The sequence below is a fragment of the Hyperoodon ampullatus genome (genome assembly GCF_949752795.1).
Source record: "Hyperoodon ampullatus genome assembly, chromosome: 4".
NCBI lineage: Eukaryota > Metazoa > Chordata > Mammalia > Artiodactyla > Ziphiidae > Hyperoodon > Hyperoodon ampullatus.
The window spans coordinates 147,848,352-147,869,547 of record NC_136917.1 but is presented as its reverse complement, the minus strand read 5'-3'; the positions used below and the strand labels follow the sequence as shown (position 1 = coordinate 147,869,547).

General features: G+C 44.1%; 1 protein-coding gene across 3 annotated transcripts in view; it reads right to left on the bottom strand.

The window, feature by feature from the left end:
• Positions 1-207: 207 nt before the first annotated feature.
• SLC45A2 (solute carrier family 45 member 2) overlaps positions 208-21,196 on the bottom strand; it is a gene marked incomplete at its 5' end in the record, with an annotated part of 32,696 nt that continues 11,707 nt past the window's right edge. Inside the window, 5 exons of one of the 3 annotated variants that reach the window (XM_079702978.1) lie at positions 208-930; positions 3,360-3,574; positions 7,907-8,030; positions 8,946-9,089; positions 13,264-13,589. In XM_079702978.1, the coding sequence (XP_079559104.1) occupies positions 706-930; positions 3,360-3,574; positions 7,907-8,030; positions 8,946-9,089; positions 13,264-13,589 (1,034 nt within the window). In that variant the 3' untranslated portion in view covers positions 208-705. The remainder of the gene's footprint in view (positions 931-3,359; positions 3,575-7,906; positions 8,031-8,945; positions 9,090-13,263; positions 13,590-21,196) is intronic. The other 2 variants (XM_079702979.1, XM_079702980.1) reach the window with 2 other exon arrangements.

The following is a 21,196-nucleotide window of genomic DNA, read 5'->3' as shown; positions in this document are numbered from 1 at the left end:
TCCATAGAGACTCCAGCGGCTGGAACAAAAGTGCAGACTGGAGAGAAAGATTTTTATTGTGTCAGTAAGATGAGCTGTTTCAAAGTGGTAAATCCTCCAGCATGAGATGTTCAAGCAGACTTGTCAGGGATATTAGAAATTAGCATGAATTAATTATGAGCGAGTTAAATATGAATTAAAGATGAGTGGATTAATATCTTTATATAAATCATTGGCAATATTTTGAGTTACAGTGAATTTGATGAAAAATATTATTCCCCCCCGCCAACTATACATGGACACCAGGTTTTAAAAAAAAAAATCACACCACAGAATAAATCCCAGCATCACAGGGATGTGCTAGTCTGCTTCTCAGGTTTCATCAAGGCCTGAAATGCCCTGTGGAAAACAGACCCTCCCTCTCCATTCCGCTGCACTGAGCCGGAGGGAGAAAGGGGCGGGGAGGTGCTGTCACCCACACTTGCCCTTTGCCCCCAGTGAATGGAGGCATAGTCCAGTCTCTCCTAAGACAAATGATGCCTGAAATAGGGAAACGGATGTGCAGAGGGCCGGCTGAGAGTGCGGGGCGGGCTGATCACCGCAGCTGAAGTCGGAACACGTGGCATCCACTGGGCAGATACAAACAGTGCAGAGCTAAAGAAAAGATCGATTTCCTGCCGTGTGCGCCACTGTGTCTGGGGTTAGGAACGATGTCTCTTTATTGACCTAATCCATATATCGAACAAAGAGAGCCACAAAACAACAGCCAATCAGTGCCACCGCAGAGGCTGTGATCACCACGACGATGACGCTCCCGGCCATGTTGACCAGAAGGCCCAGGCCACCTCCGACCAGGATCTGAGCCAGCTGCACCATGCAGGTGAGGGCGGCGCAGTCCACGCCCTGCCCTCTCACGCTGCCATCCGGGCCCCCGCCCTGGGGCTGCTGCCTCTGCAAGGGAAGCACAGGAACAGCATTTGATCTGCACCAACTGTCCTTCAGGGCAGAAGGCAGCAAGCAAACGTTTTCTATGAAAAGCCAGATAATAAATACTTGCATCTTGTGGGTGGTATGACCTCAGTTGCAACTACACCCCTCTGCCGTTGCAGTGCAAAAGCAGCCACAGAACATAAACAAGTTGGCATTCCAACAGAACGCTATGACACGGGTATTTGAATTTCATGTAATTTTCCCTTGTCACAAATATTATCCTTCCACTGATGTTTTAAAAATCGTTTTAAAATTGTCAAAGAATTCCTAGAATTCCTGTCGTGTCCGTACACGACAGACTGTACAGAAAAGCAGGTGGCAGACCACGTTTGGCCAAGAAGACAGTTTATCAACTCCTGATTCAAGCTCCACCCCCCTGCCTGCACCTTTCTTCCCCACCTGCCACAAAGTCTTAAATTCCACCGTTCACACCTATGGGAGTTAAATGGTTAAGAATGCAGAATTATCTCTTCAATAAATCAATAAGTCAATAAATACAATGCGGTAAAAGCTCAATAAATATCCCATTCCTTCTCTTCCCTAGTGTTTAAAGTTCAAACATTTTTAGAAGGATGTTGAATCACAGATATGTGTCGGGGTAGCAACATAAAAAAGCAATTCAACCTTTCAAAATATGGTTGCTTTTTGCTTAGTAGATTAATATTTGATTAGTTTGATATTTGGTCGGAATTGGTTGATAACATTGCCATTTATTGGGTATCATATATGTGCTAGGCCTTGTGCAAGGCTCTTTCACATACCTTACTTCATTTCATTCTTACCACCTCCCTAGATGCACATATCATAATCATTAACCACATGATAACAATACTACCTACCATTTTTCGAGTCTTTGCCAGGTGCCAGGTAGGCATTATGCTAAGCAGATTACCTACACTATCTTGTTTCATTTAATTTTCCAACAACTCTCTAAGGTGGGTGTAACATTCCCACTTCATTGATTAGAAAACTAAGGCTCTGAGAGTTTGAATGATAATTCCTAGACTATTAAATGAAAAAAAATCATTGTGCAGGAAAACGCACATTATCCTTTGAATAAGAAAGGGAAAATAAGAAAAAAGATTCATAATCGGTGGATTTTCATTAAAAGATACTGGAAAAATAGACAAAGACCTGATGAGAGTGGTTACATGTAGGAGCCCAGGCTGGGGAGGTGAGGACAGGGAAAGGGTGGAGGGAGGGGTCGGCGGGAGCCACGTGACGCACACTTGTGTATCACTGTGGTTGTTGAACCATGTGATTGTATTAACCCATCTAAACATGAACTCATTTTGAGTGATATTTAATAAATAAATGAATAAGATCCCTAGTGTCACATAGCTGTCCAGGGGTGGGGGGCAGGATTTGAATCCAGGGTTCTCTGAGTCCAAAGCCTCTGTGTTTTGGGCCTAGTGCCATCCAATTCCCTCTTGGAGGGATAGTTCTTTATGACAGCTGTCTCTTTAGCAGCAAAGCATCTGTCATGCATTGAAACATTAGTGACCATGTCTGCCAGGGAAGAGGACAGCTACAGCTCTTGTTTAAAAGGTTTTAACACCTGGTGCAACTCTCTCCTGCTGTGTTTACCAGATCAAATGATGAAAAAGAAGGCCAGCGTTGCAGTCACATGGACGCGTGTTCAGCGTTTTTGCAGTTTCCTACTGTGATAGATTAAGCTAATAGCCATCTCTTTAACTTTTACAGTTAAAGAAATGTAAGCCTATTTTCAGGGGGAAAACTTGCATATCTGGATAAGAAAACGTGATAATCTTAGAGCAGAAATACCGAACCTAGTGCTTTTTTAGGGCAGCATAGGGTCTTGCCCTCTGGCTTGAGTTCCGAGATGGAGATGGGGCGGGCCTCTCTTGTGGCAGCTGGTGAGATGACCACCTGCGACCAGCTTTCCTCCCTGCACACAGGGCATGACTTACCAAAACCCGGACTTCCAAGGAAAACATTGCTCAACCAGTAACTCCCAGAAATTGCACCAGGCACCTCTGCAGTGGTTGAGGGGCTGGGCCCTCGTTGTGGCATCCAGAAACACTGCAGGTGCGCTGGACAGGTCATGAGCCCAGAGTTTCCCTTGCTTTGTCTCTGTGTGATTGTGGGCTGGTTTCTCAGCATTACCAGCCTCACCTTTCCTAATCTGACAAATGGGAGTAATGGTACCTGCCCGACTGCTCCCAGGTGCACAGGGCTTCAGAGTAAGGAGGGGGTGGGCTGGGAAAGGGGTCAGGCCTTGGCTAGACCATTGTTACATCTGGCTGGACATCTTAGTGCTGCTGTTTCAAGAAGCCCTGCTTTCCAGCTCTGCTCTCCATTTTCCTAGCAAGCTCCCCCAGCCTCCAGTGAGTCCGGGCGTCACTCAGTGCAGAGGTTCAACAACACACCTGCTCTTCCTGCTGCTCACGGTGGTACGCGGTGATGAGGTTAAAAGGCACGGTGTACAGGGTGCTGGACATCACGCCAAACAAGGTGCACATGACCAGGCTGGAGTAGACATTCGGAAAGAGCCCGATGACGCCCGTCCCCAGGCCAAACAGCAAATACCCCATGAAGTAAAGACCCTTTAATCCGATGTAGGGAACCAAAGCTTTCTGAAAGTCTGTGTGTGGGGAGAAGAGAGGGAGAAATTACAGCTGGCAGTGCCTCACAACATCTCATAGCTTCAGACAACCTTTCCTTTTGAAGATTCACTTTTTTTAGCCTTCCTTTAATACTGAGTCAGAAACAGAGGAACCTCCTTATCTGTGCTTGAAAACAGCTGGCTTTTGGAATAAGTTTTGAATCCTTTGTGTAAAGAAGAGCTGGAGATTGCCTTGCTGGGTTGATTTTCTTTTCTGCAGGGAAGGACCAGGCACTGTGTACAGGGCAGCTGAATAGCAACGGGACGCAAAAGAGACGATTGAAAAGCCCACCTTGGCTGTGGGACCCTGGGGCTGCAAGCCATGGAAGAAAAGCGGGTATCTTTCCGATTCACAGAGATCTAGCCTAGCAAGACCAAAATGACAATCCAGGTCTCTATTAGCCCCACAGCCCAAAGTCAGGTTGGAGGAAATTAACACAAACAGATTGCACAGAATGATCCAACTCATTCAGTTTCTTTGCCCCACCTGAATGCCATCTGCACAACCTGAGAAGGAAGTAAAGAACGTACATCACCTGTAGATGCTCTCCCTGCCTTGCCAGCCCTTCCCAGGCTGGTCAGGGGGTCCTGCTGCACCAGACACCTCCCCCTCGCTGGCACCTTCACCCTCTATGGGCAAGTTCCACAACTTCTCAAAACCTCAGTTTCCTCATCAGAAAATGGAACTAATAAAACCCTTCTTGGTGGTTGTTACCAGGATCAAATGAAGTAAAACGTCTAGGAAATCACCCAGCCCAGTGCCAAGCGCACAGAAGACATCCAGTTAATGGTGGCTATCGTTACTTCAATAAATACAGAGTTTGCTGAATATGGTTGACTCTTAACTGGGGTCCCCTCCCAGCAGGTAAACTTGGCTTGCTCATAGAGAACTCACGGTAGAGCTCATTTTTTAAAATTGGAAATTCAGCTTTAAAACATTTTACCATGTTTTCCACCACAGTAGGGAAAATTCCTTAAAAAAAACTTTATCTTCCTTTTTTAATCGGTTATTTTTTTTTTACTTTTTATTTTATATTGGGGTATAGTTGATTAACAATGCTGTGATAGTTTCAGGTGTACAGCATAGTGATTCAGTTATACATAGGCATGTATCTATTCTTTTGCAAATTATTTTCCCATTTAGGTTGTTACATAATACATGTCAATCCCCAACTCCCTAACTATCCCTCTCCCCTCCCCCTTCCCCCCCTGGCAACCATAAGTTCTTTCTCTAAGTCTGTGAGTCTGTTTCCATTTTGTAAATAAGTTCATTTGTATCATTTTTTTTAAGATTCCACATATAAGTGATATCATACGATATTTCTCTTTGTCTGACTTACTTCACTCAGTATGACAATCTCTAGGTTCACCCATGTTGCTGCAAACGGCCATACTTTCCTTCTCTTTCCTCTGCCCCATTCTACTGGAACACATGGACCCAGGGGATATACAAATGATAGATACTAGAAATGTGCCTATTCAAGAGTGAAATTTTCCATATCTATTCCAATAATTATTGGATTTACATTGCATAGACAAGAAACCTAATATTTATTACATTTGTATCAATTATGTATTACATTTGTATCAATTATGGAATTCTGAAAATGTTAAATGGGCAACAGTGCTTCCTCTATTAAATTCATGCCATGCTTGGAGGGCTGTTGTCAAGGTTGAGAATAAAAGCAGTATAAATTTAGGTCGGTTTCTGTTTGCTTAACGATTACATTTATGCGGAAAATGTAATCTAAATTGTCTCAGTACCTAAAAGATACTATCAGTATTCATTAGGGAAATGCTCTCACTAAGTGTATAGGGCAGCCAGGAAGGAGGCAAAAGAGGATAAAGAGGTATTTGGAAACGTAACTAACTTCACGACGAAGACAGAAAGTCTGGCAAAGAATGCTTTATTCATAAAGAGAAAGCAGTACGTTTAAGGGCCACGTTGACTTGTCCTCTGCTGGGTCTGACACCAGCTCCTACTGTGCCTCTCCTGAGGATTGTAGGGAAATGATTGATTTAAGCCCCAGCTATGGATAGTAGTGTATGATATGAACAATTGGCTATATTTCAGTACTCAGTGTGGCTATTCTCATTGATCTAAGTGTGCCTGCTGTGCAAAGGAGCTTAAAAACAAGTCCCTTATCACCATTCCCCATGCCCCGCCCAGCAGCCAGATAACCCTGCTACGCTCTGTCTGGATAGAAATTTTGGGTCTGCGTCTGATGTTACGCGATGAGTCCAGAATACAGGGTTATCCAGTGTGCTCTGGAATTGAGGGAAATGATTGATTCTACCCAGAGCGGGTTGGAGTGCAGAGGGAGAGACTTGAAAGATGGCACAGAGAGGGACATATTGGAGTTGGGTCTGGGCGGGGAGGGAGAAACAGCAGTTCGGGTGGAAGAAACCAAAAGCAAATACACAGAGGTGAGAACGTCTGTGCAGTGGGTCATTGGAGGAGCTGCTGCGTGGGAGTGACAAAGGTCCAAGGGTGAGCCCGGCCAAACTGTGAATCCCGGAGTGCCAAGATCAGGACTTTTACTCGATCTTATGGGCACGAGAGCCCCTGAAGATCCTTGGGCAGGGCTGGTTGGTATTTTATAAAGAAAATTTTAGTTCTAATTCACAGTGATAGGGATCCCATAGATTTATACATTAATATAACTTTGGAAAATTATTCAAATAGTAGGAATTCTTTATACACAGGGATTTTAACTGGAAAGGCCCTAAAAAATAACATGCTTTTGAATTTTCAAATGCCATGAAATTCATATAGGAACTCAGACTACACTAATGGAAGGGTCCCTAGAAGGGATTTTTTGAGGAAAACAAGTTAAGCTTGACACAAAATTCAAATACTAATGACTTTTAGAAAAATGTTTTCCTCTTACAAGAATGAGAATAGTAGTAAATATTCCCCCCACCTCTTGAAAGCACAAAGGGATTGAGACGGATAATTTATTAAATCCTTTCAGTCTTAACACTCCCTGATTCTAGGTAGTTGGAATCGTACTCCTGGAGTTTTCTTTTCTTTCCTTTCCTTTTAGTATATGTGCTGCCGAAGCAAGCACCCTGGAGTTTCCTTAATGCGTACACTCTAAGGGGAAAAACATGGGTTTGCTGAGGAAATGTATGCTTTAAGCCACCACTATTTGGTTACCATAAATTTGAAAGTAATGAATTTTATGGTTTTATGATTATTGGGCTCATGAATATGCTTATATTAGGTCCCCTTTTCCCAATTGTGCTATACTTTGAAGAGATTTTTCTTGATCTCGAAGCAGGTTTCCCACTGTGCTATGGCTGGGCAAAGGGCTAAATGCCAGACTAGGGGTCATTATATAGATTCAACCTCCATCCCCACAAGAAGCACAGTTCAGTGACAGAATGATAACCCCTGAGAATGGTAACAGGGATTGTCCCCTATCGCCTCCCCCCAACCTGGGCCATACCCCTGCTGTCCCCTGGGCCTGTCCAAAGCCTGGAGCTCTGCCCTGGGGACCAGCTATTCTCCCCACAATGCTGGAGAAGCTCTGAAATTTCCACTCCAAATGGGGGACCTGCATATAAGCCAGAGTTTTTACTTAATTCAATGTGTACAGCACTTGGAGATTTCCATACAAGTTAGCAAGCACAAAATGAGCCTGTGTGATGCCCTAGAATTGAAGTACATCCGTTTGGACTTATTTAAAACCAATCCCAGAAACCCCTTTGTTTACAGTGTCCTCACAGGTAATCTTAGCCAAGGGGAGTTAATAGACTCCAGACCCCATGGAAAGCTGGTGTCTGAGAAGGAAAGCTGTTGTTCTCAATCTGGAAGAGTGGCCCTGTAACATACCCACCCATCTGAGCTTAAGTTATTTTATATGTTCATTTTGTCACCTAGCATGTTAACCATCCCTCATTTTCTGTCGAGACTGATAAGCACATCTATGAAACGCTACCAGTGATCTTATTCCAGCAGAACACAGACCTACCGTCAATCAATAATCTTGGCTGTGACTACCCCACATCCATCCAATACTTCACCATATTGTTTACAAGATTTCCTGTTACTCTACAAAGTATTTTGATCAGGATCCCGCTGATTGCAAGTACAAAGTAATCACTGAGGAAAATGATACCCAGGATTCACTAGGGAAAAGGCTACTTGATGTGGTCCTTTCTAAGGAAATAGTTTTTCCTGACCTCCATATATTTATCAAGAATCTGGCATCTTAGAGAGCAAAAAAATAAATATAGAAATACAGATGTATAAAATCCAAGATTTCGCTAGCCCTTAGAAGACATCCTTAGGGGGAGGAGACTCACAAGAATAAAGTGAGGAAAACACAGAGTTGATGCACAAACCCCAACATCCAACCTCGACCCCTCTTTGGTAGATGAGGAACTCTGTGGAGTTGTGTGCGCTGTAGGGGTTCCCATGGTACACGATCTGCAAGAGAGATTTGGGGCTGTTGAGTTACCAGTGCAGGGTGGTAAGGACCCCTGCTCACAGGTTCTGCTTCTTCACCCCTTCCTGGGGCTCAGACCTCATTCTCCCATAAGCATGTCACCCTTTCATCCTTTCACACCTCCATTCAAGGACCCTCAGGAGGTCTTAATGCATAAAGTCTAAACAACATCCCCCTGGATGTTTAACACCTCTCCTTCTGCCTAACAGCTGGCTCTACCCGCCATAGGCAACCCGGCCATCCATATTCTGGTACCACCAACAGGCTTCTGACTCATCTCTACACATGCCATTCCTATCCCTGCCTAGAATGTTTTGTTTTTTCGTTTTTCTGTTTTTTGTTTTTTGTTTTGCGGTACGCGGGCCTCTCACTGTTGTGGCCTCTCCCGTTGTGGAGCACAGGCTCCGGACGCACAGGCTCAGCGGCCATGGCTCATGGGCCCAGCCGCTCCACGGCATGTGGGATCCTCCCAGACCGGGGCACGAACCCATGTCCCCTGCATCGGCAGGTGGACTCTCAACCACTGCGCCACCAGGGAAGCCCTGCCTAGAATGTTTTCTCCTTCACCCCTCCCTCTCCAACTCCTTCTCACCTTTCAAGATCCAAATCACACTGCACCTCCTTTATTAAGCCTGCTGTGACCACTACAGTTCACCTTGATGTTTCTTCCTTATTTGTTGTATTTGATCAAGTACTGGTCCCATCACATAGTGTCCTCTAGTTGTGTAGGGTACAGTAACTTCCCTCTGGAACCTGTCTGGAAGCCAGCTCCTTGAAGGTGCTCTTTCCTACACTCTTACTGTGCCCATCTTAGAGGCCAGCTCAGAAGCTCCACAGGGGCTGATGGAGGGATTGGTGTGTGAGATAATGCGCGTGTGCACAGACATGTCCTTTACCTGGCCCATGAAGTCTGTGAAGAAGAGCATGTTGGACAGGAAGGCGGTCCATCCAATGAGGTGGCTGATGCAAAGGCAGCGGTAGTGGGAAGGCATGCTCATCAGCACCTTCAGCAGTGACTTCATGGTCACTGTCCTCCTAGTCTGGAATAAAACACCAAACAGATGTGACACTCAGTGTAGACACACAGCCAGCTGTGGGAGCAAAGCATACAGCCATGTTACATATCTGTCAGTAGACTATCACACGAGGTTGCACTTCCTGGGCATGGTGCCAAGGTTTTCATTGGGTGTTCTCATAAGAGGTGTTAAGTACGTGCAGATACTTAGTAGTTTCAGGTCAGGAACAGGGCTTTGGGGACATAAGGGTGAAGGGACTGGAAATATAGCTTGCTTTGAGCCAAGACGTAAGACACATCTAGCTTCCTATCTTTGAACAACAGAACCACTGCTGAGGATGAAGCTCATAGATGTAAGCCAGCCCCTAGATGGTTATAATTCTTAGATTTCTTGACTCTGTTTTTTGTTTGTTTGTTTTTGGCTGCATTGGGTCTTTGTTGCTGCGCGTGGGCTTTCTCTAGTTACAGAGAGAGGGGGCTACACTTCATTGAGGTGCGCAGGCTTCTCATTGCAGTGGCTTCTCTTGTTGCAGAGCACAGGATCTAGGCACATGGGCTTCAGTAGTTGTGGCATGCAGGCTCAGTAGTTGTGGCTCATGGGCTCTAGAGCGCAGGCTCAGTAGTTGTGGTGCACGGGCTTAGTTGCTCTGTGGCATGTGGGATCTTCCCAGACCAGGGATAGAACCCATGTTCCCTGAATTGGCAGGTGGATTCTTAGCCACTGTACCACCTGGGAAGCCTCTTTCTTGACTCTTAAAACATAGTAGTCTGAATTCCAAGATGGCCTCTATGATCTCCATCCTCATGATTCTGTGCTGTTACATGGCAAAAGGATTTTGCAGATATAACTAAGGTTACTAATCAGTTGGCTTTGAGTTAATTAATAGGGAGATTACCTGCGTGACCCTAATCAAGTCACATCAGCCCTTTAAAAAACATAGAGTTTTCTCTATGTTTCTCCCAGTTGGCTGGGAGCAGAAGGGGAAGCCAGAAAGTCTCAAAGCTCAAGAATTGCTGGCTTTGAAGGTGGAAAGGACCTGGGTGTGGCCTCTAGGAAATGAGAGTGATCCCTGGCCAACATCAGTTAACAAGAAAACAAGGACATCTACAACCACAAGAAGCTGGATTCTACCTGCATGAGCTCGAAGCTGATTCTTCCCCATTGAAGCCTCCAGATGAGAAGGCAGCTTCACCAACACCTTGATTTCAGCCTTTTGAGACCCTGAGCAGAGAATGCAGCTTAGCCCACCCAGACTTCTGACCTACAGAACTGTGAGATAATAAATGGGTATGGTTTTAAGCTGCTAAATTTGTGGTAGTTTGTTATGTAGCAATAGAAAACTACCACATAAAGCCAATCAGCTCCCTGCTCTGGGCCAGGTACCTCCTCCTAGTTTATTTCTCTGGATCCTGCCATCAGCCAACAGGTGTAGACGAGCCCTATGTCAAGTCAGAAGTGAGAACATTGTAGAACACACACACACACACACAAGGACTACATATGCCCACAATTCTTTAATCTAGACTTAAATTATGTTAAAACCAGAGGCTATAATTTATTGGTATCAGTAGCCTTGAGAGAATGAAAAATTTTGAACTATTGACACAACTGTTTTGAAATACAAAAAAAGGAAAGAGCCTTTAATAGCTTGTCATATGAGAAAAGAAAGAAACCTCAGGAATGTTAAGCAATCACCTGCCCTGAAGACACTGAGACAATAAACATTAACCATGATGGGGTAATGGGTCTTTCTTGTCAGATTTTTATTTATTCTGAGTCTTGACATAATGATATTGGGTCCTGGCTAGTTTACTTATAAGACAGTCTCCTGAGATTTTCTCTTTTAACTATAATAGCAAATTGTTTTATAGCTCTTAACTTTATATGATAATGCTTTTTATTCTTTGATGCAGAAAATTACATTTACTCATTGTAGGTTTGTCGTACAAGTTGATTTTTTTAATTCATCAGTTTTGTAGTATTTATGACTATGCCTCAACTGATTTTTTTGTACTTAATCAGTATTAAAGAGTATAGACATTACCTTGGAGTTAGGAAAAATAAACATTTTCTGCATGTAGAATATGGTATTTGTCAAAATAAAGGGTGACCATAACAGAAATCCATTGAAGAACTATTACTTTTTCCCTTGACCACATGAAGAAGCAATTAAAGTATAGACTGGGAAACAACAGCCTAATTTTCATGCCTCAGACTAAGTGATTTATCTTCACTTTCTTTCCTTTCCAAAAATTCAAAATTTTAAAAAGTGAATCTGACCAGCAAGTATTCAGTCTCATTCCAAACATTAATTTATGCTTCTGCCTTATACATAATTTTCAGCCTGCTTTCATTGTTAACCTAATTTTTTTTCTTCCAAAAAATAAATATGAGCTTCAAAATTGTGCCTAGTCTTTCTGTAAAAGCTGTGAATGTAAATACTTAAAGTCCCTTTGGGTATTTTAACTCAGAATGAAAATTCAGCTGGCATCTTATTCACTGACGTGTCAATTCCCTTTGTGAAGCCCTTGCAATGATTCTGAGCCATTGGGAACTGTTTTACTGCATACGTTATGCACCTTTGTCAACTGGACATTGGGTGGTGATGGATTTATAAGTGAAAAACGCACAGAGCCATCAGGGGGAGAGAGAACTGTACAAAAGTGCCACCAGAAGGAGACTAAATATTGAAGGCAGTAACTGATGGCATGGAGGAACTAGAGATGGATTTTATGGTAGCCAGTTTGAACAATAAATGAAATAATTCAGGCCTCTTGCCATTAAAAAAAATCCCAGTTCTCAAATTGCACAGCCACCCTCGTTTTGGAAAGTAATGACTTTGACAAACAAGATGGCCAGGGCCTTGGCCCTGACACCTCGGAGACACCCACTGCTCAGCTGGAAGCTCCCAAGATGCACTTTTGGAATAGAGGTGTCAGATGCTTGGCTTTGAGCCTAAGATATGTTTCTCTTTTTTTTTTCTTATGTTGTTTTGCTTTTATTTTTTAAGTCGCATAATAGAACCATTCAGAGCCTTCAGTGTTGTGCGTGTGGCACATACTAATACAAGTTAATTACATTTGATGCATTTCTTTTCTTAATGGTGTGGAGGGTTTTATGCCTTTCAAAAGACTTCTCCTCACTTGATTACATTTGATCATCACAACGGCCTCAGGGTAGAATAAGACAGCCTCTGCTGGGTGACCCTTTGAGGGCAAGTCATAATCTATCAATAGGGCAAAGAGGCAGGCATAATCTATAATAGCTACTTACCTTTAGTAAACCCTGCCTTGTTTTGTTCCTTAAACCCTGACATTATTTTTCTTTATTTTCAAAGTAATACTTGTCTATTATAGAAATGTTGAATATACTGAAGAGTTTAGAAAAGAAAATGAAAACCACCTGTTAGCCCATCACCCAGAGATAATAACTTCAATTAACGTTTTGGGTATGTATCTTTTCTATTATTTCTCTGTATCTGCGTAGCTTTTCCCACAATGGAGATCATTTTGTATATGTATGTGTGTTTTATCTGATATATTATGTCTTAAATAAATCTTCAAAAACACACAGATCTTTTAATGATCGAATGGGTTCCATTGTAGGGCTCTTCCATGATTCCCGTGCTGCCTTGCAGAACTGCACAGCAAGGGGGCTCCACCCTAACTGAGATCAGCAGGGAGTGTGAGTGTTCTCCCCCAGGTAGCCTGGGGCCGCAAAGGTTTAAGCAGGTCTCCGGAAACCTATATTCTCATATTTTCTCTATTTACTGTGTGATCAAGATAAAATGAAGGCTTCATCCCAATAACCTCTTAGTTCCTCCAGTTCCCTTCCCAGGGATGCTGTTATTTGGAATACAAATTTGTAATCCTAATCTAAGTAGTGAAGATACTTCTTGTGTCCTGAGGATGATTCAAGGCTTCTCTTATGGCCTTACATTTTTCAACTGGCTTCATTTTCCCTGGTTTGATGGTCTGAAAAGAGTATGAGACAGGAGGACTAGAAGAAAATGCACACATTTTTCTATTAGGTTTTAATTCCAAGGGATAATAGCTATTGGGGATTTGAGGATTCACAAGACTTTTCGCATCAAATAAGCAAACAAAACAAAGACAAAGAATAATTTTTAAAAATCTGAACAAAAGGCAAGAACAAGAATATTTTTCCTAAAGTAATAAAAAAGAATTTGCATCTTTACCTGTTCAGCAGGATTTTTGTTTCTTTCTCCCTGCAGCGCCAGCTCTGGGTTTACATAACCATTTTTAACTTTCTCAATAGACCCGTACTCATACATTCTGTCTGATGACAATGCAAGGTCCTGAGGGGCTTGCTGTGGGGGAATGTCCTTGGCAACATCTCTAAGTGGGGCTTCAGGGATACTGCACAGATGGATAATAAAACACAAAGTGAGCACCAACGAGGAGAAGAAGAACATGACCTGGAATTCTGTGCCCATCAGTCTTCCCAGTTCCAGGTGGGCCCAGTCGATGGCACCCAAAAGGTAACCCAGGGCACCTCCCAAACCTGCAAAGCAAGCAAGAAAGAGCTGTATTAGCATTATTTAGAAGCATCTTCTCTTTCCATTTTCTTCAGTGGGAAAGCTCCCTGAAGACAGCGTAGGCAGCCTGGTTATGATGCGAGAAGCTAAGACACCTTGGCCAGGAAGCATGGGTTCAAGGCCTGGCTCTAGCATGCACTTGCTGTCACCTTGGACTTCCTCACTTGTCATATGTGGATGATAATAAAAAAGCAACCTACTGGTAGGGTCACGACTGGAAAATGGACTAGTGCCAGACACATAGTAAGCGCTTAGTAAATATTACCACCATCTGAAGTCCTCCAGCTTTCTAAACTGCACTCTCAACACTGCTTAAGAACTAAAATTCCTGGTCCTAAAGGGCTCCAAAGAAAACCAGTTTCTGACTGCAATAAAATATAATTATGTATTGTTGTTGATCTATTAATAAGCTTCTTAGGGTGACACAAGTTTGCAGAGACCTAACAGCCTTAGAAGCTGTCTTCTTTCATCTATGAAAAGCTTAAGTGTGGGTGGAGGGATAAATTAGGAGTTTGGGATTAACAGATACACACTACTGTATATAAAATAGATAACAAAGACCTACTGTACAGCACAGGGAACTATATTCAATATCTTGCAATAACTTATAATGAAAAAGAATCTGAAAAACTATATATACACATATGTATAACTGAATCACTTTGCTGTGCACCTGAAACATTGTAAATCAACTATACTTCAGTAAAATAAAATAAAAAACAAAAAAAGCTAAAGGTACTTGTTCCCAGTTGATAGCCACAGAAAAATAATAACAAAAGCTTAAATATGAATTTTAAAATATCTTATCCTCTCACAGGACCTGGACCTGAAGTCTTTCTGGTGCTTTCTTTACCTGCTTACACTTAAAGTGTAAGTGACCTTTAAGTGACCTGAGGGAGGAAGGACTTCTCAAAATCAATCCTGCCCTTATGGTCTAATATTTGAAATTCTACCACTAGTGATTCATTCATTTGGGTTCCTGTTTTAAAAAGCAAGTGCTCCTGGTATAGACAAGACACTGCATGTCTCAGCGCCAAAATAGTAAGTGCTCCTCAGATGGTCCTTCTGGCAGCAGGCACCAGTGACATCTGAGAACACCGGGCTGCAGCGGGGGTGTACCATGCGGTGGGAGGCTGTCCAGGGAAGTAAGCAGATGAATGCCAAACACAACTTCTACCTACATCACAAGCTTTCGTAGGGCTGATCCTCTGGCAAATACCTTTACATATCAACCTCCCATCATGCCTTACCAAAGACAAATATTTACCTAGTCAGATCAGCTTTCTGTTTGTTTGGTTTTTTTTCTTGTGTGAGTGAAGGCTCCATTTTATTTCCCAGATAAAGACAACATCCCCACAAATCAGAGAATCAAGGAAGAAAACAGAGCTAAGGAATTCTCTATCTCTAACCCTAAACATGTAAACTTACATAAACTCTGACCCCAGGAACACAGATCTGAACGCCAAATAATATGAAGCCTAATTTATCCAGAATGGTGGAAGAATGGATGATTCTGGTGACTTCACATCCTGTCTAGTTGCAATTTATCATAGAGGATATTTACAGATAAACAACAGTTTAACCATTGAATTCCAAAAAGACGGCATCATTATCATGCCCTGAGTGACAAAGCATTTTAAGGTGGAATTATGGGAAATGGTGGCCAATGGGGTGCAATGAAAAACATGTTCTCTGCCAGCAAGGAATATGTGGCCTAGTGATGGGTGATGTGCATATATATAAACAGATCAGTGGCACATACAGTGACCTGTTTGGACGGTGGGCACCCTGTAGCCTCCGAGAACGGAAGGCCCTTGAGGGGGTCACACTGTTGCTGATTCAGAGGGCAGCTCTGAGACATATGGTGCGTCTGGATCGCCATTAGATGATGATGCTCTTTATTCAATCACGGAGATGCCGTGGATGTCAGAGGTCGTGTGCTGAGTCAAGCACTCAACCAAAAAGAATGTACTAAAAGTCCAGCACTGTTTGAGGGTCTATCTAAACCAGGGTTTCTCAATCTCAGCACGACTGACATTTGGGGTTGGATAATTCTTTCTTGGAGGCTGTTCTGTGCATTGTAGGATATTTCGCAACATGTCTGGCCTCTCCCACTAGATGCCAGTACGACTTCTCCACTGGTTTTGACGACCACAAATGTCTACTGACATTGCCCAATGTCCCTCATGGGGCTAAATGGGCCCCAGCTGAGAACCCCTGATCTTTTTTTTTTTTTGCGGTACACAGGCCTCTCACTGCTGTGGCCCCTCCCGTTGCGGAGCACAGGCTCCGGACGCGCAGGCTCAGTGGCTGGGCCCGTGAGCCATGTGAGATCTTCCCGGACCGGGCCACGAACCCATGTCCCCTGCATCGGCAGGCGGACTCTCAACCAGTGCGCCACCAGGGAAGCCCAGAACCCCTGATCTTAATTAACCCTATGAAAAGCTTACACATTCCGTTTTCAAAACTATCATTTGTAACTAGATCAGTGGTTGTCATACTGCCATTAAGTTCTCCTATCACGTATGCCTCTTTCCTTCAAACTTATTTTTCCACTGAGCAGAGAAAACATAGAACAGAAGACCCCTGCCCATTTGAAAGAACTGTTGTGTGAAATAAATCCTCCACTGTGCAACAGAATGGTGGCTTTATTTTATGAATACAAATATGTGGATATAAACATAATGGATTTATATTAAATATTGACTCGAACACTTGAGTCCTACAATTGAAGGGTTTCCTAGTCTAGTTTTGCATCCACTAGTGTTGTGTACTTCAATAAATATTTATTGAGTACTAAATATATATATAAAAACGCTACTAACTTCTGAGATATAAACATAAATAAGCCACAGCAGCCCAATCGCCTCCTCCTCAGAAGATAGTTACAGGCAGAAGAAGCAGATAAGTAAAAAGCTGCTTTAAAAAAAACTGTAATAAATGATGTGAGAACTGTGGGCTGGGTACTCAAACAGTAGAGAGGCGCTCTGAAGAGTTTATTTATTATTACAGAATTCCTCTTAATTAGCAGTGAAGCTCATAAGAGTTCAATATATCAAGGAATCCAAAGATTTTAGAGGTGGAAGGATGGGTGTAGTTCGTCTAGTTGAATTAGATAAGAAAACCGCAGGCTACAGTGGGTAGGTGACAGGAGACCACATAGAAGGAAGGGTTTGTAATTATGCTGATTTCAATTCTCACCTGTGTGTTTTCTAATCATGTGACCTTGGGCACTTCTCTGAAAATGGGGACAGTGATGCCTCCTTGTATGAGTCTTGTGAGGGTTAACATGATAATACATGTAAAGCACCAGCACATATAGTGCCAGAACGAGGTCCCAAACCAAGTGCCCTGTTGACTTCCTACAGAACCCTAATCCCAAGGCCTCACCCAGAAGCAGGAGAAGCTGACTGCTGCACAGAGGGTGACGATCTGCCTGGAGCTGGCCGAAAGGACCTTGTCATTCTAGGCCCAGTGACTAGAATCGGGGGCTCATGCTGAGGGCTGAGGCCTGGGCTAACCACTGACCTAGTGTGGCCTGTAGCAAGTATGGTGGAAAAAATATGTATCTCAAACCTGGAAAGAGAACTGTTTAAGAGCCTGATCTTTAAAAATATCATTATAAAGCAACACTTCTGAGACTTCAATGTGCACATGAATCACGCAGATGTTTTGTTAAAATACAGGTTGTCTTAGTCCATTCGGGCTGCTATAACAAATATACCATAAACTTGGTGGCTTATAAACACCAGACATGTCTTTCTCACAGTTCTGGAGGCTGGGAAGTCCAAGATCAAGGTGCCAGCAGATTTGGTGTCTGGTGAGGACCCACTTCCTCACTGACAGCCATCTTCTCACTGTAATCTCACTTGGCAGACGTGGCAAGGGAACGTTCTTGGGCCACTTTTATGAGGGCGCTAATTCCGTTCACGAGTCTTCATGACCAAATCACCTTCTAAAGGCCCCATCTCCTGAGAGCATCACATTAGGCATGAGGTTTTCAACACATGGATTCTGGGGGGCACAAACACTCAATCTATAGCACAGGTTCTGATTTTAAACATGTAGGTATAGGCTGAGGCTCTGCATTCCTTTCACGCTCCCCAGTGATACCACGGCTGCTAGTCCAAATAGCACTTTCTGAGTACTCAGGTGATAGAGCAGTTTGCAAGCAACCTGCTCCACCCTCACCTGATATTCTTGGGAATGAGACTTTATTGTCATAGGATATTTGACCAACAAGCCACAATTGATAAAGCACAATGATGTGCAGTCCTGTAAAACTAAGGATGTTTGCAGATATTAATAGGTTTCTATGATTTGTAACCATGCTTTTGTAACCCGGTAGAACTATCACAGAGGAGTTATAGTTATATTGCCTTTAGAAGGTTAATCAGATTTGTATCTAACCTAGTATTTTTTTCTTTTGCTAAACACACACACACACACACATATACATTTATCCTGCAAGAACTTGGGGAAACTGTTCTTTATGTCTTCCCTGTCGGTTCCCTCACTAATCAGTTAAGTAAAACATGCTACAAGTATCTGAAAGTATTCCAATCCTCTCTTCTCTCGAGGAAGGGGGGAAAAATAAGCAAAATGATTTTGTTTGTCCCAAAGCTACTGTGAGACTTAACTAAAAGTTAGAACATGCCTTGAAGGAATAGTAGGCCATTGGGGATATTATTTGACTAGGCACCATATTAAAACTCTGTATGGAAACATTTAACTTTATCTATTCACACCTTCAGGTATGATGAGGGCCAGCAGAGGGCTGTAGGAACTTACTGAATGCTTTACTTTTTACTTCCTCTGCTTAAACTAAGAATTTTATCTTCAAAATAGTCTCCTAAACAAAGCCTAGTCGTCGCAGCTGCAACAGAGGTTAGCATCAACTCCCATGTTTACATCCAGGTTACATTTATCTCTGCTGCCAACACCAGCCTCCCTGGGGCTCCTGGAGTCAATCTCCAGTCTACTGGCCAAATCATAAGCTGGAGCATCCAGCTGCCACATTAGATAGCCAGTCTTTATGAGGAAGGGTCCACAAGTGGTCCAGCCTTCTTTATAAAGAAGGCTCCTCCTTCACAGAGCCAGGCCGTGATGTCAAACTCATACCAGAGCCAACCCCATGAGAGTGAATGGCTCAGCAGACAGATATTGTATTTCATAACTAATGATACAGGTTGAACAATGGATCCTCCTGGAAGAAGTCCAAGCATATAGAAATATGTATTATTTTTTCTTTTGTTCACAACTCTAATAGGTAAAATAGGAAACTGGGAGAGTTTCAGGACCAAGGAATCTAGAGAGTCTGTCTGAGTCAAACGCGGCACATACCACGTGCCTAAAACTGCTTCCCTGCTTCAGGCGTGTGACTGAACAACCTCCACGCTGATTGAGAAAGAGCTCAAGGTGAGAGAGCTAGCAGTGTGCTGCCAGCTTCCATACCTCAGCAAGGTGACAGACGAAAGACCTCCACATTCCCAGCAGGCTCATGAGAGAGTCGTTCTGATTATTTTCTATGTGCTCAAAAAATAGCAATGAAAGCGTCAGACTAAGTTCCTACCTACACCAAACACATACACACTAAATTCCAGAGAGCTAACACAAGTACCAGTTACTAGGTGTGTATGAGTGTGTGTGTGAGAGAGAGAAAGAGAGACCTTGACCCCATTTGTTTATCAATAGAAATTGACGGAGCACTACTCTCACCAAGAACTGTGCTGGGCACTGAAGATACAGCAATGAACAACACAGACATGACCTGCCCTCCTGGAGGCTGAGTGTACAAGGAAAATCAATCAAAAAGAGAGAAGACACAAGCCGACCTGACACTCCTTTAGATTTACAAGGCAACTCATCTCTTAAGAGATGTGAGATAATATATTTAAAGTACTGACAATGGTTTCCGTCCACCCACAACTACCCCGGTATCTCCCTGTGCCCTTCCTTCACATTCAAGCTAAGCCAGGATGCCTCATTGCTTGGGGGAAGGACATGAAAGTAGAAAGCAGAGAAACAAGAATGTGTCTCCTTGCTTCTGAGTTTCAAAGGCCCTTAGGCTCCAAAGGCATAGATGGTAGATTCAGTAAAAAATGTGATTTAAGAACAAGGCTTCCGCTAGGAAGCCAAGGCAGCACAGGCTCAGGAGTGAGAGTGGGTCCTTCCTTCATGATGGTGGGTCTGAATGTGCATCATGGCATCCACCGCAGCCTAACCACTGAGCTGCTCACATGGGCCTCTTGGAGGAGGTTCTGTGAGCAGCCCCTCCAGGACCCCAGGAAGCTTCTCATGCTGGAATCCATCCTACATTCTGCTCAGCCTCAGCTACCAGCTCTGCTAGGCCCAGTGGATTACTGTGTGATGTGGCCCCTTCTCCAAGAAACCTAGGCCTTGGTCACCGTGACCGTCTGGGGGCAAGAGTGCTGCACATGGCCATTTACCATCAAAATTGGGCAAGAGAGGACCTTGCTCCCCCATGTGGAGCAGCCCTCCCTCCTCCTGTGGACCAGAGTCAAGAGGCCCTGTCTGTGACCCAGGCATGAAAAACAAAGGGGCATCCAGAGATCTTAGGTCAACGGCACTTTTTTTTTTTTTTTTTTTTTGCGGTACGCGGGCCTCTCACTGTTGTGGCCTCTCCCGTTGAGGAGCACAGGCTCCAGACACGCAGGCTCAGCGGCCATGGCTCACGGGCCCAGACACTCCACGGCATGTGGGATCTTCCCGGACCGGGGCACGAACCCGTGTCCCTGGCATCAGCAGGCGCACTCTCAACCACTGCGCCACCAGGGAAGCCCAACGGCACCTTTTTGTATCACCTGAAGGAAGCTTTGGGAAACAGAACTTCTGAACCCACAGAGCCCAGAGCAGCAGGGCTGGAGAGCATGAAGTCACCAGTGGTCCAGGAAACGACAAGAGACAGAGCTGCCCAGTCCTGCCCTGGGGTCCTGGACCCATGTATTCTACCTACAGCCACACAGCACCTAATAGAGGCCTTTGACCTGAGGGCTAACTGGAGCCAGGAGGGGTGCCCACCCTCTGCTTGGTCCAGTGGGGTGGTAAGGCGTGGGACGTGACTGGCAGACCCAAGCCTGTGTTCCCATCACTGGGGATGACATATGATGTGGACTCCTGTGCAGGGTCAGTGCTCCGAGTTCCTGAGGGGTGCAACTGAGGTCTAGGAGCAGTACTGGCAACCACACCCAGGTACACGCTTCTCCTCTGGGGACAAGGGTCCAACGAAAGTAACTTGCTTGCCGCTCTGGCCCTCATCCTGGTGTTCGGGCCGCCCCTGAGTGGGCTGGAGTGCAGGCCCCAACTGCGGCCAGCCATCTCCCTCACAGTGAGCTGACCGATGGAGAACCGGGCTGGGAATTCTTCCTTCCCCATCATCTGGTCCCAAGGGGATCCCCCTGCAGCCCCAGGTGTGAGCCTGGGGACAGGCCCTGGGAAGCAGTCGTGGATGACACAGGGTCACAACCTGCTTGTTTGACCTGGAATGCTCCAGGTCCATCCTTGAATGCATTGCTGCTGGACTAAACTGTCAACTGAAAGACACACACACAAT